Source organism: Thunnus thynnus, chromosome 17 (genome assembly GCF_963924715.1).
Source record: "Thunnus thynnus chromosome 17, fThuThy2.1, whole genome shotgun sequence".
NCBI classification, from domain to species: domain Eukaryota; kingdom Metazoa; phylum Chordata; class Actinopteri; order Scombriformes; family Scombridae; genus Thunnus; species Thunnus thynnus.
The window spans coordinates 6,150,720-6,174,719 of NC_089533.1; the positions used below are offsets into that span (position 1 = coordinate 6,150,720).

The 24,000-nt window shown below is 38.3% G+C and overlaps 1 protein-coding gene across 7 annotated transcripts; it reads right to left on the reverse strand.

The window, feature by feature from the left end:
* Positions 1 to 589: 589 nt before the first annotated feature.
* On the reverse strand, positions 590 to 23,089 carry LOC137201051 (uncharacterized). 7 transcript variants are annotated; one of them, XM_067615892.1, is made up of 25 exons: positions 21,859 to 23,078; positions 20,456 to 20,551; positions 18,402 to 18,449; positions 17,804 to 17,830; positions 17,502 to 17,558; positions 17,365 to 17,397; positions 16,582 to 16,656; positions 16,345 to 16,416; positions 14,794 to 14,823; positions 14,457 to 14,501; positions 11,462 to 12,469; positions 7,490 to 7,552; positions 7,334 to 7,381; positions 7,159 to 7,212; positions 6,507 to 6,563; positions 5,980 to 6,045; positions 5,820 to 5,879; positions 5,439 to 5,471; positions 4,929 to 4,970; positions 4,669 to 4,728; positions 3,097 to 3,171; positions 2,605 to 2,637; positions 1,824 to 1,862; positions 1,226 to 1,273; positions 590 to 918 (listed from the first exon to the last, which is right to left on the reverse strand). In XM_067615892.1, the coding sequence occupies exons 1-25, from the start codon at positions 22,028 to 22,030 to the stop codon at positions 914 to 916; spliced, it is 2,346 nt and encodes a 781-aa protein (XP_067471993.1). In that variant the 5' UTR covers positions 22,031 to 23,078; the 3' UTR covers positions 590 to 913. The 7 variants fall into 7 exon arrangements, with proteins under 7 accessions (XP_067471993.1, XP_067471995.1, XP_067471997.1 ...); XM_067615894.1 differs by lacking the exon at positions 3,097 to 3,171 and having other exon boundaries at positions 21,859 to 23,089; XM_067615896.1 differs by lacking the exon at positions 21,859 to 23,078 and having other exon boundaries at positions 20,456 to 20,588.
* Positions 23,090 to 24,000: the final 911 nt, after the last annotated feature.

Sequence of the window (24,000 nt, forward strand, 5' to 3'; positions counted from 1 at the left end):
GTTTTAAGTTTATTTAAAGATTTTAAGACATTTAAAATATGAATAAAAAAAGTAGAAGGTAATATATTCCCATTTTTATCAACTGTATCTACATATCCGCATCATACTCTATAATACTGTATGTATATATTGTAGACACCAGCCTTGTTTTAACAGCAAAATGTGAGTTTGGTTTAATGCAGCTTTTTTCTTCACAACCTTTATATGCTTTAGTTTTTATATACTTCAGTTTGTATATTCAAGACCTACATATTTGAAGATTTTGTTTGATGCATTTTGCTGTTTCTACATAACTACTTATAACATGGTTGGTGTGCTTTATGTATTTTAATCACATTATTGTATTTTTTGACATGTATTATTCTAAATAAAAGCAGAATATCTGAACTCTTTGCAGAATTTAATGTTTCACAATACTAGTTTTAGTTTTGTTTTCTCCGTCAGTGATCTTTCGCTTACGTACTGTTGCCCTATATGAGAAAGGAAATGGTAAAACTTCCTGTGCACGGATGAGGCTTGGTTGAGGCTTTCAAATAGAACAACGTGTACAAGTAAACATGATGTAAATGTTATGACTCAGAGGCTTCGATTCAGCATCATTTGACTTATAATTTATTGGATTAAAACAGTAAATTTCATCATTTTAATATTCATTCCAGAAACATAGAGACACTTTTCTTGCACTTATTCATGTTCACCACCAGTCTTTGACAGAATGAGACTGGTGGGGCACAGCAAACCTCCACTTACAGAGAAACACAAGGGGCTTTTTAACAAATTTTTTTTAAAAATTTTTAAAAAAGACAAAACAGACAACACAACTGGACAGAATAGACACAAAAAAGCTTTAAAAACACATTACAGTGAACACATGATGGAAATGATCCACTTGAAGAAGTCCAGCTCATTTGAATTAGCCTGATAAAGAGAAAGACAAAGGGAAGGAGGACAGTGATTCTCAATCAGTAAAGATTTATGCATTTGATTTGTCACTGATTACCACAAGACCACATTGTGTGATTGCACAACACACTAAAAAAATGTCCTCGTTAACAAATCAGAGGAGTTTTAAATTCAGGCTACGTTTCTTAAAAAGTGAAAAGGTTCTTTATGATGATAAGAATCAATACATGTGTCAAAATAAGTGGAATCCTTAAATTGTTTTATAATTAGTTGATTGATTGGACCTTCATGCACTATTCGTAAACCTCCCTTTCATTCTTACCTTTGTATCCATTTCCATTAGCGCCGCCATATTTGCCAACTGGTTCTCCTGTGAAAAGGATCAATCCGGTTAAAAATGTGCTCAGATGGAAACAGCAGCAGTAACAAAAAACCCCAACAAAACAGCTACAGTCAGTTAAACATGCTAAAAAAAAAAAAGAAAAGGTTTTTGACTTGTATTAGACGACTCAGCTAACTCACTATGCAGCCTCCACACCCCTGAGTGAAAAATAATCCATAATGCATGCAGTTGTGCTTTTTGTGTGTGCAAGCTACTGTAAGTAAAAAAGAACATGTTCAGAGCATGTAAAAGGAACATGTCAGCACAGAGACAGAGTTCATTTAACAAAAGCAGCTTCGCCTCTTGTTCTTACTCAGGATGAAAAATTTGTATGTCATATGTAAGCACAGTAATATCAAGACACATGCAAAACCGCACAATAAGTAAGATATGAGAGCTATTTTGTACAAAAAAACATGCAGTAAAATATGTGCAGTGATATTATGCAAGAAGACGTGACTAATAAGGTCACAGGAAACAGCAAAGTGAGTGGAAGTTGATCGTTATTGAGGAAGTCTGGGTTTCTTTTCTTGCTTACCCAAGACATCTTGAGTTGCTCCTAGCTGTGCGCCGTAACCTAAACAAACACATACAGAGAAGTTACATTATCAGCCAGGACAGGAGATAAATCTTGATTCAGTGTTTTTATGTAGAATAAAAGGGAGAATAACATGAAGCTTCAACAAATTTGCATGTAAGCCGCGACTTGCATTCATTTCGTCACATTTGACTAATCAAAAGAGATAAAAAAAAATACATATTATGCAACAAAACTGTAGAGCTCACACATTTATCTGCAAATTTCCGAGCGACCGTCATTTATGGGGCTAAAACGCTGACACCATCTGCGTGTGAAACAGGACCCGAGTGTGTTCATTGCTCATGTTTAACAGCGTCGAGAGTCGCCTTCATTCAGCTGCTGTTTACCTATTCGTCTTTACTGAGAGCTGTTAAGCCAACTAACTCCATTTTTTCCCCTTTTGCAACAATAACAGACAATAAAACTTGAACAAGAGCTTCTGTGATGAACGCCGTTTAGGGCCGACTGCTGGTGAGGCCTCAAAGTAAACTCCAAACTGAACCAGCCCTCTTTTTTTCTGTACCTTAGTCATTACTGTTCTCTTTCACACACACATACACATTATTGTCAGAGAATGGCTACAGCTCAAACACAAAGAGCTGACTCATTATCGTAACAAGTCATATCCACTCTAAAAATGTTTTGTTTTTGTTATGCTTCATACTTTTTAACTCACACCCCTACTGCACAGTTAGGGGTGTGAGGAGATGTTTAAATGAACGAATGCATGAAAATTCACCTGTTTGATGAACTCCGTATCCTGCTCCGGCTCCTGAAACAACACAAAACATGTGAACTTCAAGAGGGGGTAACAATGGCAAGACATAACAGAAGAGAAATGTTGTTGTTGCAGACAGATACGACACACTGAGACATGAACACACACAGTGCAGCATTATCTCACATCACAAGACGTACTTGTGGTCTGTCCCATAATGCAAATGCAGATATATGAGAGAAAGCCTTAAGGTTCATGAGGTTTCTCTTGCTGAGTTCAACTGTAAACTCTTTGTTAAACTACTGTCAGTTGTCTTATCTCAGTTTTACCTTTTACCTAGTATTGTTTGTTCAGTTTATCTGAGTTAGGTTAAATAAAATCTAACCAACACACAGCTGCTGTAGAAAAATAACCACAAACACCCGAAGAGAACAGACACGGGTTTAACTGAACTTTTTCCATTACACATAGTTTCTCACACTTTACAGCTTGCACACATTCATCCATCCGCACCATTTTTGTTTGAGGCTTTGGCGCTTTCACCGACGGGGCCGAGGTGTTGAGCGCCGTACGGGTAGCCGACGTCACCTGCAGGGATAACAGAGCCGTCGAATCAGTATTTAGTCACATGTGATGTTGTGTTAAACTAAAACAACAGTTTGTCTTGGTGTAACAAAATGAATTGTTTGGGTGTTGATTTTATTTTGTTTATTGTGTCAAATCAATCAAATGTGTCCTGATGATCAAAAATAATAATTGATTACATGATTTACATATATAGGGACACCTTGGAGTGTATTATTGTAACCTATTACTTATTGTAATACTCTAATCTTTACTACAGACAAAAAAGAGACACTGTTTAAATCATTTTCCATTTCCCCGGTTTTTAACTCATAGTTGGATCCAGTTTACCACTGAATGGTTTCAAGGTGTCATGACAGGTAGTGCTGGGAAGGATCAGTCGTTAGGTGTAGGTGTAGGGGAATTAATCACCACCCAGCCTTATGACTATACCAGCTACTACCATGCCACATCATATACTGAGTGAACTGGTTGCCTAAGTCTAGAAAAAGTCACTTCTTGCTCTCCACATGGTTCTGGGGCCGGACCCGGCGGTCCTCTTGCGACGAGAACTGAGCTTCAGGCTGGTTTCAGTTAAATTAGGTGCAAGACTGGAATCAGCTGGATGAGAGTTATTGTTCAATGTCCGTCACAGCGGTCTCAAACCAAAGATATCGCTATCAGTAACACGCCACCTTCCTCTCTCATTCTATTCCTGTCGCTCCTCTGGCAGGCTCACATTAGATAAGGCCCACCTATCTTCTGTTGGGGTATGTCTATTGGGGCTGCAACTAACGATTATTTTCATTATCAGTTCATTATCAGTTCTGTCAGTTATTTTCTCGATCAGTTGGTTAGTTGTTCGGTCTATATTACGTCATAAAATTGTGAAATATGTTTTGCTCGTTTCCCAAAGCTCAAGATGCAACCTCAAATGTCTTGTTTTGTCCCAAACACCCAAAGATATTCAGTTAACTGTAAAGAAAGTGATTTAAGAAGCTAGAATACAAGAATTTTGCCTTAAAACGATTAATCAATTATCAAAATAATCCACTTATCACTACAGCTCTACTGAACTGTATATTTTAACCCTTATGAACTGAAACCTTTGCTGAGCTCAGTGCAAAGTTTAAAGATGGGCAGTTGAGGTGGCTCTCAAACCCCCTCATCAAAGGATGTGACACTGCGAGAAGCGAGCTAAGTGTCACCATAGAAGAAGAACTGACCTCAGTGGGTTAAAGTAAACCCACATCCTTTCTCGGTAGGCTCAGTACATTTTAGTAGCTTGTACAGCCGCAAGGATTAGTGTTAATTAATAAATTAAGAATTAACAACAAATCGTTTCTCATGTACAACCTGCAGCGTGACACTAAACTTTTTTAAGCTGTTTAATTTGTTTAATTAGTATTTTCAGTGGCCGAGGCAGAACTTCTTATCATGCATCACTTGATGTAACTTAATACAATGACTCTAAATTACAGGGATTAAGGTTGCAAAGTTGAGAGCACGTGCAGCTCTTACCCTCCAGTCCAGTGGGAATCACTGGAGCTCCACCATAAGGAACCTGAGCAGCTCCTCCTCCTGCATGGAAAAAAATAAAAAATAAAAAATCAGATGGACAAACTGACTCATATCTCTTCTTTCTTTTTTCACCTGCACACATTATCACACAGCTTCATGCTATTCTCTAGCTAAAGTCTGACTCATGCACAGAAAGCCACATTGACAAAAGTCTGACTAATAGTGCGACTGAAGGATGAGGTCACGTCAGCTATGCTCACCATATTTACCGGCGGGCGATTCCAGTCCTGCACCAAGTGGTCCTGAAAGAAGACGACGGGGGCTTCAGTGACAAGTTTTCAAACATCACGGAAAATTTTCACAGAGCTCTGTTTGGTGAATTGGCATTTTTCCCTCCAGCTTGAACAGTTTCTCAAAAAATAACTGATTTGGCTGAGATTTTGTAGACAAGTAAAGGGTGATTTGACTTTTTTGCTGTAGCATTTGATTGGAACTACATATCTTTTTATTAGATAATCAAATGCTACACACACACACATTTGAACACACTTAAACTATTACACAGTCTGCAGCTTTGCACACTGGGAAGAACAACAATTTGTTCATATTATCTTTATCCACTAGGACTCTACAGCTTTGATGGAGGCTCCCACAGTCCCATTGCTGTCTATTTGGTCCTGTCTCGGTGCATTTTTGACAGTGTACAGCAGCCAGAGGAACACACATTAGCTCTTGTCCCTGATGCTGCTTCAATCGTAAATCTCTCTTACCATACGCTGCCTGGGGCTGTCCGGCGTAGGCTCCTGTATTGAAGGATAGAAAATTCAAGACACACATAAAAGTGAAGGTCAGACGCTGTTGATCCATGAACCAATTCACCCATTTAAATAAAACTGTCAGAAAAAGCATCTACAGGAGCAGAAAGTCAGAAACCACCAGATTCAACTGGTCAGTTTCTATAAATAAGAGACAATAGCTACACCCAGTGGATATCAGACCACACTGGACGTGTTCAGCAGAAGAAGTGTTTATTTTCTGATGGCCTCTTATTTTTATCTTTATTTTTATCTTAGTCGCAGGTTATGCATCTATGGGTTAGTGCCATCACCTCTTACGGGTTTTAGCAGGTTATTACGCCTCGAAATTGTTACCTTGACTCTTCCCTGCTTTGTTCTCAGCAACATCAGCTAACTCTGAAGGGTAACCATGCCCTGAAACATAGTTCTAATTAGCATTATAATTATGTCTTGGAGCTAATGACTTTTAAAGTTTCCACCTTTTTCCACTTTTTATTTTTTAGACGGTACTCACCAGCTCCATAACCATCGCCATAACCATTCCCATTTCCATTCCCATTCCCATTCCCATTTGGGTAACCTGTTGAGAGGAGGAGCAAGATGTTAGAACATTTCAAAGATCACATTTACATCTAAAAACTCAATTTCAAAGATAATCTTATTTCAGAGGCAGTGCTGTATTTAACATTTCTGACTATACCCACTACCAAAGACAGTCTTGTGCACACATGCCGAAAAAAGCTTTTGCACCAACATCTCTGCACCGACAGTAAGAGCAGAACAAGGAAACACAAAGCATCAGCCTGAGTATCATCCCTCCTGTCAGTGACGGCTTTGATGCAGATTCACTCTGACACCAAACAGAATGAAGAACGATCCCTCGGTCATTCCAGGCAGAAAATTCACGCTTCAAGGTTAAAGTTTGTGGTTCTTCAGTTTAAACTGTCTTCTGTGTTACCTTCTCGTCCTTTGCACAGTGCACAATTTGACTGGCGGGATTTGAATTTCTCATGTGCACGCACTGATGAGCTGCCAACTTACCGTAGCCATTGGCCGCCATTGGACCGAGGTATCCTGTTGCTGCTCCATCACCATAGCCTGTGATGACAAAACACATCAGTATTTGAGACAAATATGAAACATGGCTGGCTCTGAAGCTTCAAAGGAATGTTTATTTCCATGCAAAAAAAAAAAAAGAACAAAGAGATTCACAGAGGAACAATTTTGGGGATGAGTGAAATGGTTTTGAGTGTAATCCTTTGTCATTGTTGTTGTCTTCTACTTTTTAAAAGCACTATCAATTATTTACAACATACCGAAGCAGCGACTCTTGTGACCTTGAAGGCAAGATGAACTCAGGGAGACACAGTTTTGTTTTGTTTTTTTAAACTAATGAGACTCACAAGCAAATGATTAATTTACAAGGCAAAGTAGGAGTAGCAGCTGAGTTTTTCCTGTCTGGAACATGATAGGCTGTGAGTCATCGCTGCTATTCACCTTCTAAACATTAAAATTCAGTTGGAGAAAAGTCCTGATTATCTTATTAAATCTGTGTTTTCAGACAAGCTTCTATATTTGCATAAAGGGTCATGGGGTTTGTGGACGACGCCTTAAATAATCAAGCGTCAGAGCAAAAACCGAGAAAGAAAAGAAAGGATAATATACAGACAGAATAATTACTTTAAAGCCTTACCGTTTGACTTCCCTGCAACGCCATGTGGATACCCTCCCTGTCCAAGAGCAGCAGCTGAGATTTATTTTACAGAGAGAGAGAAAGAGTTTGGACATGGTGCAAAAGGAAGAAAGTGAGAATAACCCCTCAATCAAAACAAAGACAATACAAATGGAGGAAAAATGTACATGCTTACCTCCAAGTTTTCCAGCTGCGCCACCCAGGTATGCTCCCTGTCCCAAACCTGTGAGCAGTGCATGGAAATCCTTCACCACACAGGTATTTTAAATCTACATAAACATCTCCATCTGCTAACAAGGACTTTTACTTTTCCTGTGTTGTATAACATTACCTGGACCGTAGCCTCCAGGGCCCAGGCCTGCTCCAGGATAGGTTCCCACTCCACCGTTATAGCCTGTGGAGGAAGACAACACAAGATCAGCTGAATCCTCCTCTGACTGGCTGTGGGCCAGAGCGACACAATCCCTCACTTTTTTTTGTTTTTACAAAACATTAGTGAGAACATTTATAGAGAAAAACATGAGTATCGATCACACGATACTGCTCTTGGCTGGACGTCTTTGCAGACATAAGTAGACACATCAGGTTTTAATCAAAATCCTATTTCAAACACACAATTCAGCTGAGACATAATTTCCCTCCTCACTCAGTAGTTTCTATATACACAAGATTTGGTTGTTGCTGTAAACAGAGTGTTTGACACATGCAGCTGTCAGTGGAACAAAGAAGCATAAAATACAATTCAACATCTTTGCCAGGGTTGGATGGTTTCTCTGCTGGGTACCGAGACAACTAAATCCTACAAAAACACAACACTAGATCTTGAAACTTCTCTTAAAGGGGACGTATTATGCACATTCCCTGGTCTATATTTTTATTCTGGGGCTCTACTGGAATATCTTTGCATGATATATAGTTCAAAAAAACTCCTTATTTATCTTATACTGGCTCTTTATGCAGCCCCTCAGTTCAGCCTCTGTCTGAAACAGGCCGTTTTAGCTCCTGTCTCTGTAAGACCCCCCAATTACCCCACTCTGTTCTGATTGGCCAGCTCCCACAGGCTGCCAGAAACGTCCGCCAGCTCAAACAAACACTAGCAGTCTGATTTCCCCTCTTTTTCACATTCTTTACTTGAAATATAAACTTGTCAAATACATCTGTACATGTCGACGCCCAAATCTGATCCGCAATATGTGAGTGGAAAACGTGAACAACCTGTGGAACAACCATAGCAACGATCTTAGCAACAAAGGCTACTGAACGACGGTGAACAATCTGACATCTGTTCGATGGGGAAGTAGAGGTAACTTTGCAAACAAAGTGTTCAGAGCAGACTGAAGCCCTGACTTTTGACTTTCAGGGAACATTTTTACATACATTCACCTCAAGTTTCGGACCTTTGACCATGTTTAATATAGACACCTCACATTATAACAGGATATAAATGACAGAAAATCACAAAAAGCATATTATTTCTGTCTTTGTTTCATCTGTCTCACTCTTTCTTTCCATCTTCCTGTAAAGCACTTTGTAACTTTTGTTCTGAAAACAAAGTTTGTTTGCTTCACGAGTATCTGACAACCTGAAACACAAATTTGAAAATGATAAGAAGAACCAACGTTGACTGGACAAAATCTAGATTTTCCTTAATAATAATAATAAGTAGATATAAAATAGAATAAAAAGATCTGAAGCTCTTTGCCTGGAAAACCAGATCAGTGATTAAGAGATCATCAGCTGAATCAATTCTAAGCAAACACAGAACGAGACGCATAATGCAGAGCTTAAAGTATTAGTGATAAATCCTCCATAGACAACTGTACCAAGAACAGGCGCGATAACTTATTGTTTCTGGCTTAAAGGAGAATCCAATATTTGTAACAACAAGAATTTCCTCATTTAAAAAAACACCCTTTCCAATTACAGCAAGCATACTTTGCAACTGTATGAATGAGACTGTATCTCAAGCTAATAGTCAAGACAAACACAGCATAGCAGATATTAAAGTACAGTATGTTTAGTGACGCATAAATGTCTGAGTTCAATACATGAACAGAGATCGGAAAAACAAACAGATCAGTACTTTTAGCACCCAGCATTGATTTAGTATAATCAGAAGACACACGGTTCTTGTTACCAAGAAGTAAACAAACTTTACAACGGAAAAAGGAACAGTGAGACTCAACTGTACAATCTACTGTAAGATCTAAAATGAGACTAAGCAGCATTGAGATTCAGGTTCCTGTGTTACTTCTCTGTTGGTTGGTTTCTACAAGTGTCACTTTCACATATTTTTACGCAGTGAAAGTGTTTGGATTCAATATTATCACCCACAGACCTGCAAAGCAAATTCTGTTAAATACAATTTAAAATATGTCCAGTAGTGTTTGCACTCATGAGGTTTGTGACAATTTGTGACCATACCGAAATACCTTTTCATAAGAAACTGGAAACCCAATATCGTACTTGTCTGATTCAGACTGATTGTTTGTATGCTCAGTATTTCTACTCTTACCACAACAATTCAAAACTCTTGTTGCACTTTCACTATAAGTTTAAACACTGAGAAAAGTAGCAGAGAGATTTCCAGAGAGATTAGCAGGTGCTTGTCATTCCTGTGAGCAGCTTTAGGGCCCTGCAGCACCTGGACTTAAGCGTAGTGACCAAAATTATTAATAATAATAATCTATTTTGTGTCTAAAGTCAGGAAGATTAGTTCTTTTTTCCAACACGTTCAATCCTGTGATGGTATAGGCTTGGAAACAGGTACAGAAGGAGTTTATGATTGATCTATTCAGAGCTGTATTTCCTGGATCATATCCTGGATACCAGAAAACTTAAAATGACTCTAATTACAGATCTGTCAGAAGCTTAAACCTATGATTCTCCATCCATGTAAAGGTGAAATTAAACAAGGACACCGTTCAGCGTGCCAAGCAACGGTTTTACCATTTCTAGTGCCACTGGTCTCTCCAGCTGCTGGTCCATGAACTGGAGATCACAACAAATACCATTTTATTACGATATTAAGACAAGTAATCGATTGCCATTTCAATCTTCAGCATTGTTTTCTACTCCAGGTCCATTATCATATCCTGACGATCACAACAGACTGATCACAGCTTACAAACGCTCCAAAACACAGACAAGCATATTCCATATATCGCAGCTTCAAGCTTTATAATGTAAATTTGAGTATTGATATCCTGATCATGGCTTGAAGCACAACAGCAGCACCAACTAAACACAAACATGCAAACAGACGTCAAAGAACCAAACACACAACAAGAGAAACTTGTTGTATGAGAAGAACTTGTTCATCAGGAAGCTAAAGACTTAACGGCTCCATCTATCCTAAATGTTACTAACATACACCTCAAATGATAACCTGAGCAGACACTGACTGTACATCCAAAGTCATAAATGTCATCCGAAATATGCCCACTTAGTAATGAACAAGTTAACAAAATCAACCATTGCAAGATCATAGAGCAAACAAAGTCTGTATTTAAGGGTTTCATGGCCCTTATTACACATTCATGTGACTCATATGCAGATAAATATCCACTTTTATTTACACTTTAAAAGGGTCTAAGAATAGAGTGTGTCATATGTTGTACAAATTGGGTCAAATTTGTGATATTTGGGCTGTATAAAAAAACTGACTTGACTTGACTAGCTAATTGTGTGCATATCCATCAGCCAAATAAGAAGTCTAACTGTGTTTACTTTGGTTTTCTCATGCTAAGCACAAAGTAAGCACTGACACGTTTAGCTAGCTAGTGAGCAGCTACCAAGCAACAAACAACAACCACGAGTGACTCACATGGGTGGAACAAAAGTGCGAGAAGGTTTTGCTCACCATACATTAATTGGATGGTGATTCACTTCTGATGTGTCTTGGTTGCATTTCGTCTCGGCTTTTTTGATATTGGATTGTTATCCAATATTCCCAAGACACATGAAGTGGCTACGTGTAGATGTGGTAATAGATTAGTCAGCTGAAGGGCAAAAGCCTTTAGTTAGAAGTCCTATAAAAACACTTCAAAAGGGTCATCTGAAAATAAATTTGTTTAGACACTAATCTGCAAAGACAACAGGCACCAGAACAAGATGGCATTACTAAATAAATCAGAAGAAACCTCAAACAGAAGCAGGGTAATTTAGAGGCAAATAGTAAAGGTGGAATTCAGGAGACGAATATAGTGTGCATCTCAAGACTGGATCATCTTCCCCAAAAAAAGACAAATATGACATACACAAAGGCATTGAGATGGTGAAAAATACAAAGCTTTGCTCTTACTTGTTCCCTGGGTACTCCTCCCAGTCTGCTCTGGGATATCGAGAGCTTTTGGCTCTCTGCCATCATGTTCAGCTTGGAAAAGGCCTTTTCCTTCTTGCCCTCCTGCTGAAGCTAAATTTTTGGTTCCACTTGCACCTGGGATCCCCGGTACATCGCTCTCCACTCTTTGCATTTGAGGATTTGCAGAAGCCTGATTATGGTTTTCTGCAACTATAGTCCCACTGATTTTAAGGCTGTTTGGGTATTTACCTGCAAGCTCAAGGTTTTCAACACCCTGCCCATCTGCTCCAGCAGATAAATAGATTCTGGATCTCTGACTTGGTGGAGGAAGAGAGAATATATAGGTTCTGGTATCTTGACTCTGTGAAAGTCGATATGTTTCCTCTCCTTGTGCTTGAGGGGTTGCAAGACCGAGATGTTTGCCGTCTTTACCAATACGAGGCTGAGGCGCTAAACCTTGAGCCCTCTGTGCTTCTGAAGCCAACAGCTCACGGTATTTTTCCATTTCTGATGCATCTGAGAAATCTCTAGTGGATCCATAGTTTCTGGCTTGCTGACTTTTTTGAATAGATGAATCATAGTCTCTGGAGGAACCCAGATTTCTGATGTTGTCTTCATCAACAGGGTGTTGCTGTCGCGCACCTCCAGTGGCCATTGTGGCTCCATGGCTTGCGGTGCTCTTTCTTTGTGAGAATGTAAGCCCATAAATTTCTCCTCCTCGTGCTGGTGGAATGGGCCGACCAAGACTTCTACTTATCTTATCAAGAAATGTCGTAGGTCCAAGACTCGGTGACTTTACTAGTGGATCAAGGCTTTTGACCTGTGTTCCGGGTGACAGTACATCAGGTCTAAAGCCAGTTTCTTTCTGTAATTCAGGAGCAGTGTGACCGATTATACTGCTTCTCCTCATGTCGGGCATTTCAGGTCCAAGGAACAAGGAACCAAGTGTTCTGCTTTTTGCTGTCTTCAGATCTTGAACAGCCTGGCCCAAGTCTGCTGCAGACACACCTGGCAGAGAAATATCATTATGCAGTCATGACTTCTTGGTGGTGTTTCTTTAAGGGTCAACAGCACACTGCAGTGGCCAGTGGCAAACATATTTTAGAATTCTGTATTTAAATTTAAAGACAAGTTACCGATGTATATATAAGAGCATTGATTGCACTATAACACATCGTACTTAGAGTAAGCAGTACTCAAAGAGAAGTACTTCAAGACTGATCAAAGTCAACAAGTCAAATCCATTATGGTATGAAATTAGCCCAGCTTAAAAGGACAGAATTATCACCATAATTGGGGAATGACACAACAAAGAGACAACACACAATTGATGCAACACAGTGGATGGAAATGCATAATACTACACTGAGTCAGAGCATCGAAACACAAATTATGCCATGACAACAAGATGTTGCTGATCTTGCAATGGCATAAATACACCAATGTTACAAACGCAGGACAAAGACACTGCCTGACTCAGACAGCATCGGCATGTGACAAAGAACAACTGATAGATAAAGTTTAGTAAAACACTGATGAGACATGGGAGCAGAAACATACAAAAAAAACAGATTTACAAGTGAAAAATATTTAGATTTAAATAATTCCACTTTGAAGATGTAGTTTCACTCATCAGATTTTTATTTAACGTTTGCATGCATACTATAAGCCAATTACAATGAACCAGAACTGTGACCAGCATATGATAGTAGATTTTAAAAATGTAATGGCCCAAACAAACGGAGTGTGTGTGTGAGTGATTTGTTTTTGCAGCCTAATAAATCAAATACGTGAGCAAAATTCTGCGTAATCCCATTATAATCAAGTTGTTAATGTGTATTTAGGCTGCATATCCTATTTTCCAGTAGCTCCTTCAGGTCTTGTAAACCACAGCACTGAGTAATCCACACACATTAACTCTCATTAACTCTGATCAACTCACAGACTGAGTGTGGCAATAAGAGCTGGGCAACTAATGCACCATGAAACACAGATGAAACACTGATACACAGTCAAACATGGGAATCTATCCTATGCAAACAAAATAGAGCCGAGCTGAGCTGATGGTTATGAAAACCAACATGAACCCAATATCAGTGAAGAAGACACCAAATTCACAGAGGTTACAGACAAATACAACGCAGAACAAAGACGACAACATATATGTGGCGCTCTGGTGGCCTGATGGTTCAGGCACACACCACATAACCGCATCATCCACGGTTTGATTCCTTGCCAGGGGACCTCTGTTGCATGTCATACCCGCATACTGTAAAAAATATGGACGTAGCCACCGTTTCGTCACCCATTGGTTGACTCTCACTCACTCCCTCCCGACTCCCTTACAGTCAAGATGGCGGCAAAGCTAAGACAAGTGGGGATATTATACATCTCGTATCGTGCCTAACTTTAGTGGATCATAACATATCAGCCATGGAATTAATCTACAGATGCTCCAGTTCAAGATGAGACCATAGATGTCAGTTTTTGAGTCAAGCCAAAGGCCAAAAATGTGCCCTGCAACAGACTTGTTTTTAGCCTAGCCGATTGCTGGAGTCAGCAGTCAATGGCGGCATAAAACATGTTATAAAATAGGTTTTTCAACAACTGTGAGTCACTGCAACCATGAGAGGTCCTTGAGCATACAGTCATAAATGTGCACTAAAAATGTGAGGGTGATGGGTCCAGTAGTGTGCAAGAATAGCTGCGGACACACACAACCAAACACATGATCTCCTCCAGGCTCAGTTCAGTGAAACAGGATGACTGGTTACATCAAAGACATATAGTTTTACAAAACTATCCAGTCACCTTATGGATTAAACAATGTGATTATCAAACTCTCTTCTGTGATGAACCTGATGTTTATGACTGACAGCATATAAGTGTGATGCTATCAGTCATGTTAAGAGTGATGAGACATAAGAAAATAACCCTCCCGCATACAAATCATAGCTGAATGGAATAAAAAGTTAAGACAAGACTCATCACTGACCTGATCGGGCTGCGGGTTGGCCCATGCCGGGTACAGTCCCATATCCTGACAAGAAAACAAAGATCAAAGTTCATAGAGCCAATCTTAACATCTGACAAGCACTTATATGACATTACTAGCGCCTTGAACTCTGTTTTACAAGGACACATCATTTATCTGCATGAGATGCGATCTGCCCTATATATATCATGCTCACAGACAATGACAGAGTGCCACTTAGCTGAGATATATCAAACAAACAAGCAGACAGCTAACAGAGGAGGGTAATTCATTGTGTGTACTCTCATGTGGGTAAAGAGCGTTAGAAAATTGTGGAACAAATCAGATAAATATTTACCTGGCAGAGTGCCAACGCCGGCGCCATAAACTGGAAAGTCACAGAGACACAGAGTTAATTTTTGTTTACAAAGATTTCCACAGCTGAAGCCCAAATGTTTGATGAGATTAGTCTTCGTCCTTGTCTCATTTTTTTAAGCTAAAACATTACACAGATCATTCAAATTGCTACACAATCTTTGTTTTTTTTTGACAATTAGCTGCTTTAGTGTGATGTCAAAAAAACAAGACACACAACAAGAAGATAATTACATAAATGCCTCTTATGGAAAAAATAAAATCTGTTTAATCTGTATGAGTTTCATGTCTCTCGTTCAGTGGTTCAACACCTTTATTTCAGTCTTGACAGTTTTCTGCTATTTGCATGCAGCATAGAGTTTTCGTCTGCTAGGTGTGAACACAACTGTGAACAACCCCCAACTTGTGACAGACACACTTGTATTGCTAAAATCCCCCTGAAAATCTGGTTTATATCTTAAGTGTTTCTCTATAACATTTAAATAGTAATTATTAGCTAATCTGCTTCGTCAGAGCTGTGTGGGTGTAATTTGATCAGATTTAATTAACTGTGGTCTGGAAACATGAGAAAACAAACCTTCAACTGTCATCAGTTTTGGTTTCAAATATTGCTGAACTCTGATTGGTGCACGGAAATATATGCCATCACCTTTTTCTAACTGCCCCCATTCAACTCAGTAAGAAAAGCACAGACAAAAACAAAGAGATATATCATGTGAAATAACTAAAACTGTTCTAATGTTAACTGTTTTCTTTAAAGGACGGGTTCACCTTTTTCAAGTCTGTCTTAAAACAACAGTCAGATGTCCATATGAACACTGAAAGAGGTTTTCCTCGCTGTAATCATTCCTCCTGTTCATACTGACTATTAAAATTAGTGATGGGGGCCAAAATCCATTACATCCAAGTTTATTTGAAGCTTATATGAGACTTCAGCAGTCTGAGTTAGTCATATCAAGTGGATATCTGACACATTTACAGTCTTTTTAGCATCAAATTCCCTCTTTGTGTTTCCTCGGACAGTGTTTCCCTGTTGAGCTGCGGTGGAAGTATAGTAACAAAAAGAGGGACTTTGGCAATAAAAAGACTGTAACGTTGACAGATATCTACTTGATTTGACTCATTTGGACGACTGAAGCTTCATATTAGCTTCATATAAACGTTTAAATACATTTTTGCACAGAAGGAGGACTGTGGATGTTGTAGGAGGAGTTGTAGGAGGCACATTCAGAAAATAGGTTTCAGGGCCTTTAATATGACACTCATGACAGATGGAAGCTTTTCACATAGCGGTGGGTCAATAAAATGTTCTTTAACGAATTTGTCAGCTGGGTTTGGTTGCTTATAAAATATTTATTCAGGCATGTGCATGAATAAACATATAATCAGAGTGCTGTCCTTGTGATTTTTGCTCTTGGGGGTTTCAGCAGCCATCAACACATATTGAAGAGTTGAATGTGTTGATTCAATATCTATATGAAATATCAATCAATATATCAAGTAGATTATATTTTCTTTTATATGCCAGTCTTACCACGTTTCCCTCCCTGGCCCAAACCCATTCCCAGTCCATTTGGAAGTCCAGCCCCCAATCCCAGACTGGCGCCTGCAATCAGAAGAAAGATGTACAGTAAAATCAAATTTATTTAATGCTTTATTAAATTTCATTATCCACATGGAGCCAATAAGTAATCTACGACAGCAGTCAGGGGAAGATAATAAAAATAAAGCAGGCTGTGAGGGTTTGATAAGTGGTTATACTGATATATACCGTTGGCTCCCTGGGGGACATATCCACCTTGCTTCAGGCTTCTTCTACCTCCTACTCCGAGAGCTCTGTAACCCCCTTTGGAAACGATGAAAGGAACCACATTTCACGTTGTTGTTGAACAGTAAGAGTCTCCCAACAATTATCATCATTCAGACTTATGATACAAGGGTTGTTTCTCTGTTGTAGCACTACAGAGAAGAGGAGTTTTTCACCTTGCAATAAGAATCACTGAAATCGTACCCAGCTTGGGGCAATATGGTACCAATACTGGGTTACCGTTACCCAGGAAGCCACTCAACAAGACAAAGGGTTGTTTTGACCCAGTTATTTTTTACTTTACTGTTGGGTTATTTACTCAAACTAAAGCTTGTTATAATCTACTCATTTTAGACTTACATGTCATGGTTTGTTATATAAGAAACAATATATATTTGTGACAGTTTTTAGTTTAAGTTTGTCATGTGTAACACTGGGTCAAAATAACAGAAGTTAAGCCAATGTTGTATGGTTCTTTTTATGGTTTTTCATTAGAGGTCGGGGTGCTATGTTGACCCAAATTGGGTGAAACTTAAATCCAGTGGCATGATCATGAATGAAACACAGAATACGTATTTAACTTTAGATGTTGTAGCTGTATTTTTATGAACATTAAACATTTTTGCTGGTTGTTTTATTGGCTAAAGCATACATGAACTTGCCTTTGACAACTGATAAGTTATACAGGTTTACTAGTGCTGCAACATGCATTATACATGTGTATAGATTTGCTCTTTGACAACTTACCAGCACCAGGCTGAGCCGCTGGATAACGTCCAACTAAGATTTACAAAAAAAAAAAAAGGGAAAAATGTAAACATTACTTACAGTATATGACATGAAACTAATATAAGATCATTCTGTCTGCAGGAAGTTAAACATACTTCCAGTCTTCATTGCTTTGCTGCCATATCGGCTCCCCAGTGCTCCAAGGGCACCTGCTACTTCGAAAAAGTACCAACAGTCAGTGATTTTATTACACCAAACAATCTCCATAAGCTGTGAATAAGTCAAAAGTTCAATCAAGAGATATGTGTTCTTGTTACATTCTTAATACTAACAATGCAAATTTGTCATTTGTCCATCTAAAGTGAAGAGTTAACATTTCATATTAACATAAATAACAATGTTAGTTACACATATTTGCACTTCAGAAATCTGTAAACAATGGAGTGTAATGACTTACCTCCAGGTTTTACTCCAATGCCAACACCTAAAGGGAAAAATAATAAACATTAGGGCTGCAACTAACCATTATTTTCATTATCGGTTAATCTGTTGGGGTTTTTTTCTCGATTAATCGATTAGTTGTTTGGTCTATAAAATATCAGAAAATGGTGAAATATGTCGATCACTGTTTCCCAAAACCCAAAATGACATCATCAAGTGTCTTGTTTTGTCCTCAACTCAAGAATATTCAGAGAATTTGTATACTTTGTTGACAGTTAATCAACTGATTATTGCAGCGCTAATAGACACAAAAAGCAGAGAGACAATGACAGTTGAGGAAATTTCACATGTAAGGAAAATGTTTGTTGTCTTATTTGTTTTTCCAGGATGTCATGATATCATTAATCCTTGGTGTATGACTACAAACAAGGGGTTCGCCATAAAATTAAGGATTTACGTTAGCTAGTAGCCTAGCTAGTTTAGCTAACATTCCGAGCTAATCTGTAGCTAGCTAGCAGCTTGGTCAAGGTCATTAAGGACAAAAAACCTTTAGTAGTTTACTAGGCAAGTAAAACACAAAACACTACATAAACTATATAAACATTTTTTCATACCTCTGGCTGGCAGCATTCTCCCCCAGGCTACACTCTGAGGCTTAACCCCTGAAAAAATGACAAAAAAATACAGTTAGTGACATTAAAGTTAATGACAATTCGTTCTTAAAAGTTATCAAAAGTGCCAAAAATTACCATGTGATACTATGTGAAATGGCTCATGCAGCATATAATAGATCTACAAAGACCTATATTAAATTAAATTACATTAAATAGAACGTACATAAAAACATTACAAAACTAACCAAACTACATACACAGTATGGTACAAATATACTGTATGTTAACCCTGAAATAAGACAATAATGCACACAAAAAAACACAGTGTGAACAAGCGAACAAGTGTCTATATGTACATTTGTTTTTTAACAATGCTGTTGGGAGTTGTATTACAGTTATTTTTTTCTCCTTTTAGAAAGATTCCTGTTTACTTTAATGGTTTTCCACATAATGGACATGTAGCTGAACCAAATAACTTGTTAGACAAGGTGTTGCAGCTAACAAGAATGGGAATAACTTAATTTTTTTTTAAATTAACTTTACTTTCAGGCCCTTTCACAACTTCCTGAAAGACTGTCCTCAATAAATGAAAACCTTTGAGAAACAAATGTCACTATAGTGTTTCATGAATACCGTCACCTTACTGGGCAACAGGATGACAGAGAAACAGACGCCCATTGATGGACTGAGGATGAGACAAAATGAGGCGATTGTGAGGAGTCAGTAAGCTCGTCTCACAATTTTTCGTCAAATTTAGCCTTCCTCTGCCACCTTTTCCTTTGATCCAAAGAAATTAGATAATATAAACCGCAGTGACAGGATCAGTGATGTTGGAGCTCACACAGCCAACACAGTTCATTTTTTCTCCCTCAATCTCACTGACGTGATATTTAACAAGTAAGTGAAAGTGAGTCACTGAAAACACCGATCCATCAGAGAGCTTTGAGCTCTGACATGTGACAAAATCATACTGCTTTTGTCATATGCCACAGGTAAGATTAAAAGAATTTATCATGACAACTACAGCTATAACTGGGATTAAATATAACTATAGCTAAATGCGGAATTACCAGTAAAACATCACAAGTCTGTGCAGAATAACCCAGACTGTACTTCACTTTTTAAAATAAGATCAAAATTATTTTGTCATATTTGTTTAATTTCAACAAATATTCCAGTTTTAGCAATATTATCTTTTTTACCTGATGATTATATGTTTTTCAAGCAATAAGCTAAGTTGAATATACTCAAACAAAGGGGAATAATATCTGTGTAAAGATGAAAACTGATCATTTTAAGTGATTGTGCATTATTTTTATACTAATTAGCATGAGATTTCTGTTTTGGTATAGAGCACTTTTCTAGTCTTCCAACCACTCAAAGCTCTTTTACACCACAAGCCACATTTACCTATTCATACACACATGCAAGGTACAAATGTGCTCATCAGGAGGGTCTAATCATTCACATTCACACATTCAGGGTTCAGTATCTTGCCCAAAGACACTTCAGCATGTGGACCGGAGGAGCCGGGAATCGAACCACCGATCATCTGATTAGTGGACGACCCGCGCTACCTCCTGAGCCACAGCGGCTGCCTTTTATTATATCAAATTTGTGGCTTTTGATTAATATCTTACACTGCACTGTAACTTTCATCCTCCTGTTTCATCTCTTATTCTGTTTTAGTTTATTTTTATTTCCAATTTAATACTTTTTAATTGTATTTAAATGTCTTTTTATGTTGTCTTGTGTTGCTTTTACATTCTGTCTTGATGCCTTTTATGTTTTATGTGAAGCACTTTGTTGTTGAAATGTGCAATACAAAGAGAGATAGAGGAGGAATTGGAAAGGAATCTCATTTTTTTCAACAAGAGCATGATAAACATAAATTATCCTGATCACAGTCAGAAGTTTTGATGAAGACAAGTTTAAATATCTGTTGAAAAAAAAACCTCAAGTTTGACAGAACTTGCAAAACTGTGCATTGCTTTAATAAACAACCAGTGTTCTGTCTCTACATAATTATATAATCCCAGAGTTTTCTCACTTACCGCCTTGCAGAGTTTGCTGAGCCAACCAGAGAATCAGCGAGGTCTGGAGCAAAGCTGGAACCAGCATGATGGAGGAGAACAAAGAACTGAGCAGCACTGACAGAAAGCAGAGAGAGACCAACTGATGGATGAATTGAACAAACGGACGGCTGGATTTCTAAAGCATGTCGATGACTTATATATGGTTTTCTCTCTGATACACTCCCACTGACCAGTCCAGCCCTCTGCACACACACACTGGTCTGATTGGGCAAAATCAAAGGACCAGTTTGGTCCATTTCCATCGGCAGAACTCAGAGCACACACATAAAGAAATTTAGTTATTTAGTTGAATTTTTTTTTTTAATGATTTATGTCTGATAAGGATCTTTTTTGTGTTGGAGGTGCACACTTAACAGATTTTTCACAAACAAAGCCAAAAAAATATGTCATTCATTGGCAGTTCAGAATCTTATATTATTATCTATTAGATTTTTTTCATTTCAAAAGTTTAACTGCTGGACACAATATTTCTCCAACTTTCCTGAAAAGTCCATTCTCAGTGTATGTGCACTGAAGGTTTCAGGTTCCCACATCACACAGTTGGCCTGCAAACTGGTTGTGATGTCACAAAACATGCTCGTACGTGCACGTCAACTTAGATTTAACCTGTTCAACAACACTGTCCCACCTGTGGACTGACAACTTTGGGAGACCAGGATTATGAACAGTTACCTTTTTATTGAGTACATTAAATTTGGGGCTTGTGCACACATATAAGGTGCCTGCTAAGAGGTTAATGTTAGCACAGCGAAACTTCAGCAGATGAATGTGAAAACAGCTTTCTAGTGTCAAACTCTGCACATACATCATCAACATCCAACTGAAGGTACGATGAGCACGTGGATGGGGGACATCTGAAAGCCTAATCCAGAATTTTATCTAATAATTTACCGTGATTAATTAGATCAAATTCTTTCTGTCAGAGTAACAAATCTAAGAACAGCAACTGCAAAGGTCCCTTCACAAGACTAATAAGCCAAAAAGGAAATTCTTCTCAGTCAAGACGGTGCTAAAGAGCAAACATCCAGTGTTTTCTCTGTGTCTGTCTGACTTTTCTGCCAATTACAACACTGTTAAGCGACTGACACACACACAATAATGTTTTCTGCATAATTATATTCTTGTAAGGATGGAGAAGCATCAGGAATAGAAGTTAGCAGCTCTATAAAGTAAGATGACCTCATGCACATCATCTCGTAATGCAAATGTTCTGTCCTTGTTCAGTCATAAACTTGTAAATGAAAACAGAAGAATTATATTTTATTATAATTTTTTTCTTTTTTGCAGAAAATTAGGCCCTGACAGATGAGTTGAACTCAATCCTCCCGCCAAACAACGTCATCGGCTTTTTAACAACACACCTGTTTTTCCTGGGTTTTTGTAAATTGAGCAAACATGACACCTCCTAAAAAACAAGAAGGGGGGGAAAAGAATAAATGCGAGCAAACAGAATCTTTTTTTTTTTAAAAAAAGAGTGTAAATATCCTGATGAAAGAAAGAAGTACACTGGAAACTGCAGAGGAAACATGACATAATGTGTGTGTACTGTACAGTTTAGCGAAAAACACATGCGACAATAAATGTTTAACGAGGAAATCTGTAAATATCCCCCGAGGCTGCCACTTCAATTAAAATGTCATTTCAAGCAGTTTCCATAGTTTACTCACTTAAAACAGGCTGTCATTGGGTTCTAATGTGTTCCCTCTTAACAGTCAGTTGAGACTGTGTACAAGAAGCATTACCACAAGCTCCAGGCTCATTCTCATATCCTATAGTGTGGGAGGTCCTTTGTATGATGGACATTTCTTAATGTAATGTTTAAGTTTATGTCTTACTGCAAACATCTGACTGGAGAACCGCATACGACGGTCATTCTTTAAAAAGAGGCCCGTTGTTTTTTATGCCATGTGCAGACCACCACATCGTCTTCCCTGGTGGTACCGAGCATAAGACAATAACATAACCCACGTCTGACTCACGAACGGTAAGAATCCATCCCTTCAGCCATGATTCACCTCCAAACATTTATCTGTCTGCATGTTTGACAGGTGCCTTATTAAGGAAAAAAACAATCAGATCCATAGGAGAGTGTCGATTTTTCATGTCAAAGCTTTGAGGAGAAAAAAAGGAGCTGATGGTTGTCGGAGGTAAAACAAAGATGGTGAGGTGGTGCCTCATTTACTCAGAGAACAGTATGAGTGTCTGTGGAGACACATCTGGTAGCTTCACTGTGGTCTTTCATATTAGAAACACTGTGCGCCCCAATATATACATACAAATTACATTCTGCGTGTGCTCGTGTGCTGTCCTTATGTGTCCTTTAATGACGAAAGAGGAGAAAAAAAACGCAAAAGTGAGGAGAATACGATGATCTTAATCTATACAACAGGCTCAGGGGTTGACTCAGGATTGAGTTTAGGAATATCAGACCAACCAAACAGGCCACACATCATTTTTCACAATTAGGCCTGTTAGTAAACATGAAGAAGACCTCCTTATTCCCAATAAAGACATTTTCATCAACTGTACTCACCAATGGCGCAAAACAGAAATGTGACCAACATATAGAGAATTGTTATAATTGATACTGACATGCATACATTTGCTATACCTTCATTTTAAGGTGCAAACTATAGCAAATATATTGTGAAATGTGAAATTTAACCTTGGTATAGTGCTGCTGCATGCCAGCACAAGGAAGTAAATCTTATATTCCAAATTTCCAAATCTTATATTTGGTGTAATTTATTTTTCAAATATTCGATGCAAATCTGCAAATATTTAAGGTGACTGTAATGTGAGGTAACATAGGTTGTGCTAACATTGGATGCAACATGCAGATCTGCAATCATTCAGTGTTACTTCCCATCTAGTTTTAGTGCTATTAAAGTTATATCATTATCACTTCTGAGCAATATTACACAAACTATGTATTATACAGCTGAATGCAGCTCACCAGTTACTGCTAATATGGTGCATTGTGCCCTTCCTGCTTAAAATAAACCAAAATGTTCCACAGAAAGTCCAAAACCACAAAAATGGGGATAAAAGTAGTGTTGCATGATGCAGCAGGAGAACAGTCAAAAACTTGTCTGACAAAGCGGCAACACCTGATTCCAATAACACTGACACACACCTTAATTATGTCTATCAAGTACTTCAAAATACAGATGCTCCATTTGGTGGTCGGAGGTGTAAATAAACATAAAGAAATAATTGAAAATGGCTCCTAAAGTCTGTATCTTGCAGTTTCATCAGGATGTTGGAAATCTGCATAACCTCAAGTGAACTTTGCAGCATCATGAACTCATTAAACAAACAAAAAAAACCAGATTCAGCTTGGTGTAATGAACAGCTTCACCCTGGTAAAATAAACACCTTCACTTCGGTAAAATGATCACTTTCATCCATGTGAAAAGAATTTCAAAATACATTTAGTCCAACGCTTTTTTTTTTCTTTCCCTCAGGACTGTAACTGTAGTGTTTATTGGTGGATTTATGGT

Excerpts from the sequence above, each read along its gene's own strand:
- LOC137201051 (XM_067615892.1), bottom strand. The coding sequence starts at position 22,030 with ATGTCATGTTTCCTCTGCAGTTTCCAGTGTACTTCTTTCTTTCATCAG. Across the intron at positions 20,552-21,858 it reads CAAAAACCCAGGAAAAACAG|TGCTGCTCAGTTCTTTGTTC; the intron begins GTGTGTTGTTAA and ends GCTTTCTGTCAG. Across the intron at positions 2,638-3,096 it reads CAAAGCCTCAAACAAAAATG|GAGCCGGAGCAGGATACGGA; the intron begins GTGCGGATGGAT and ends GTGTTGTTTCAG.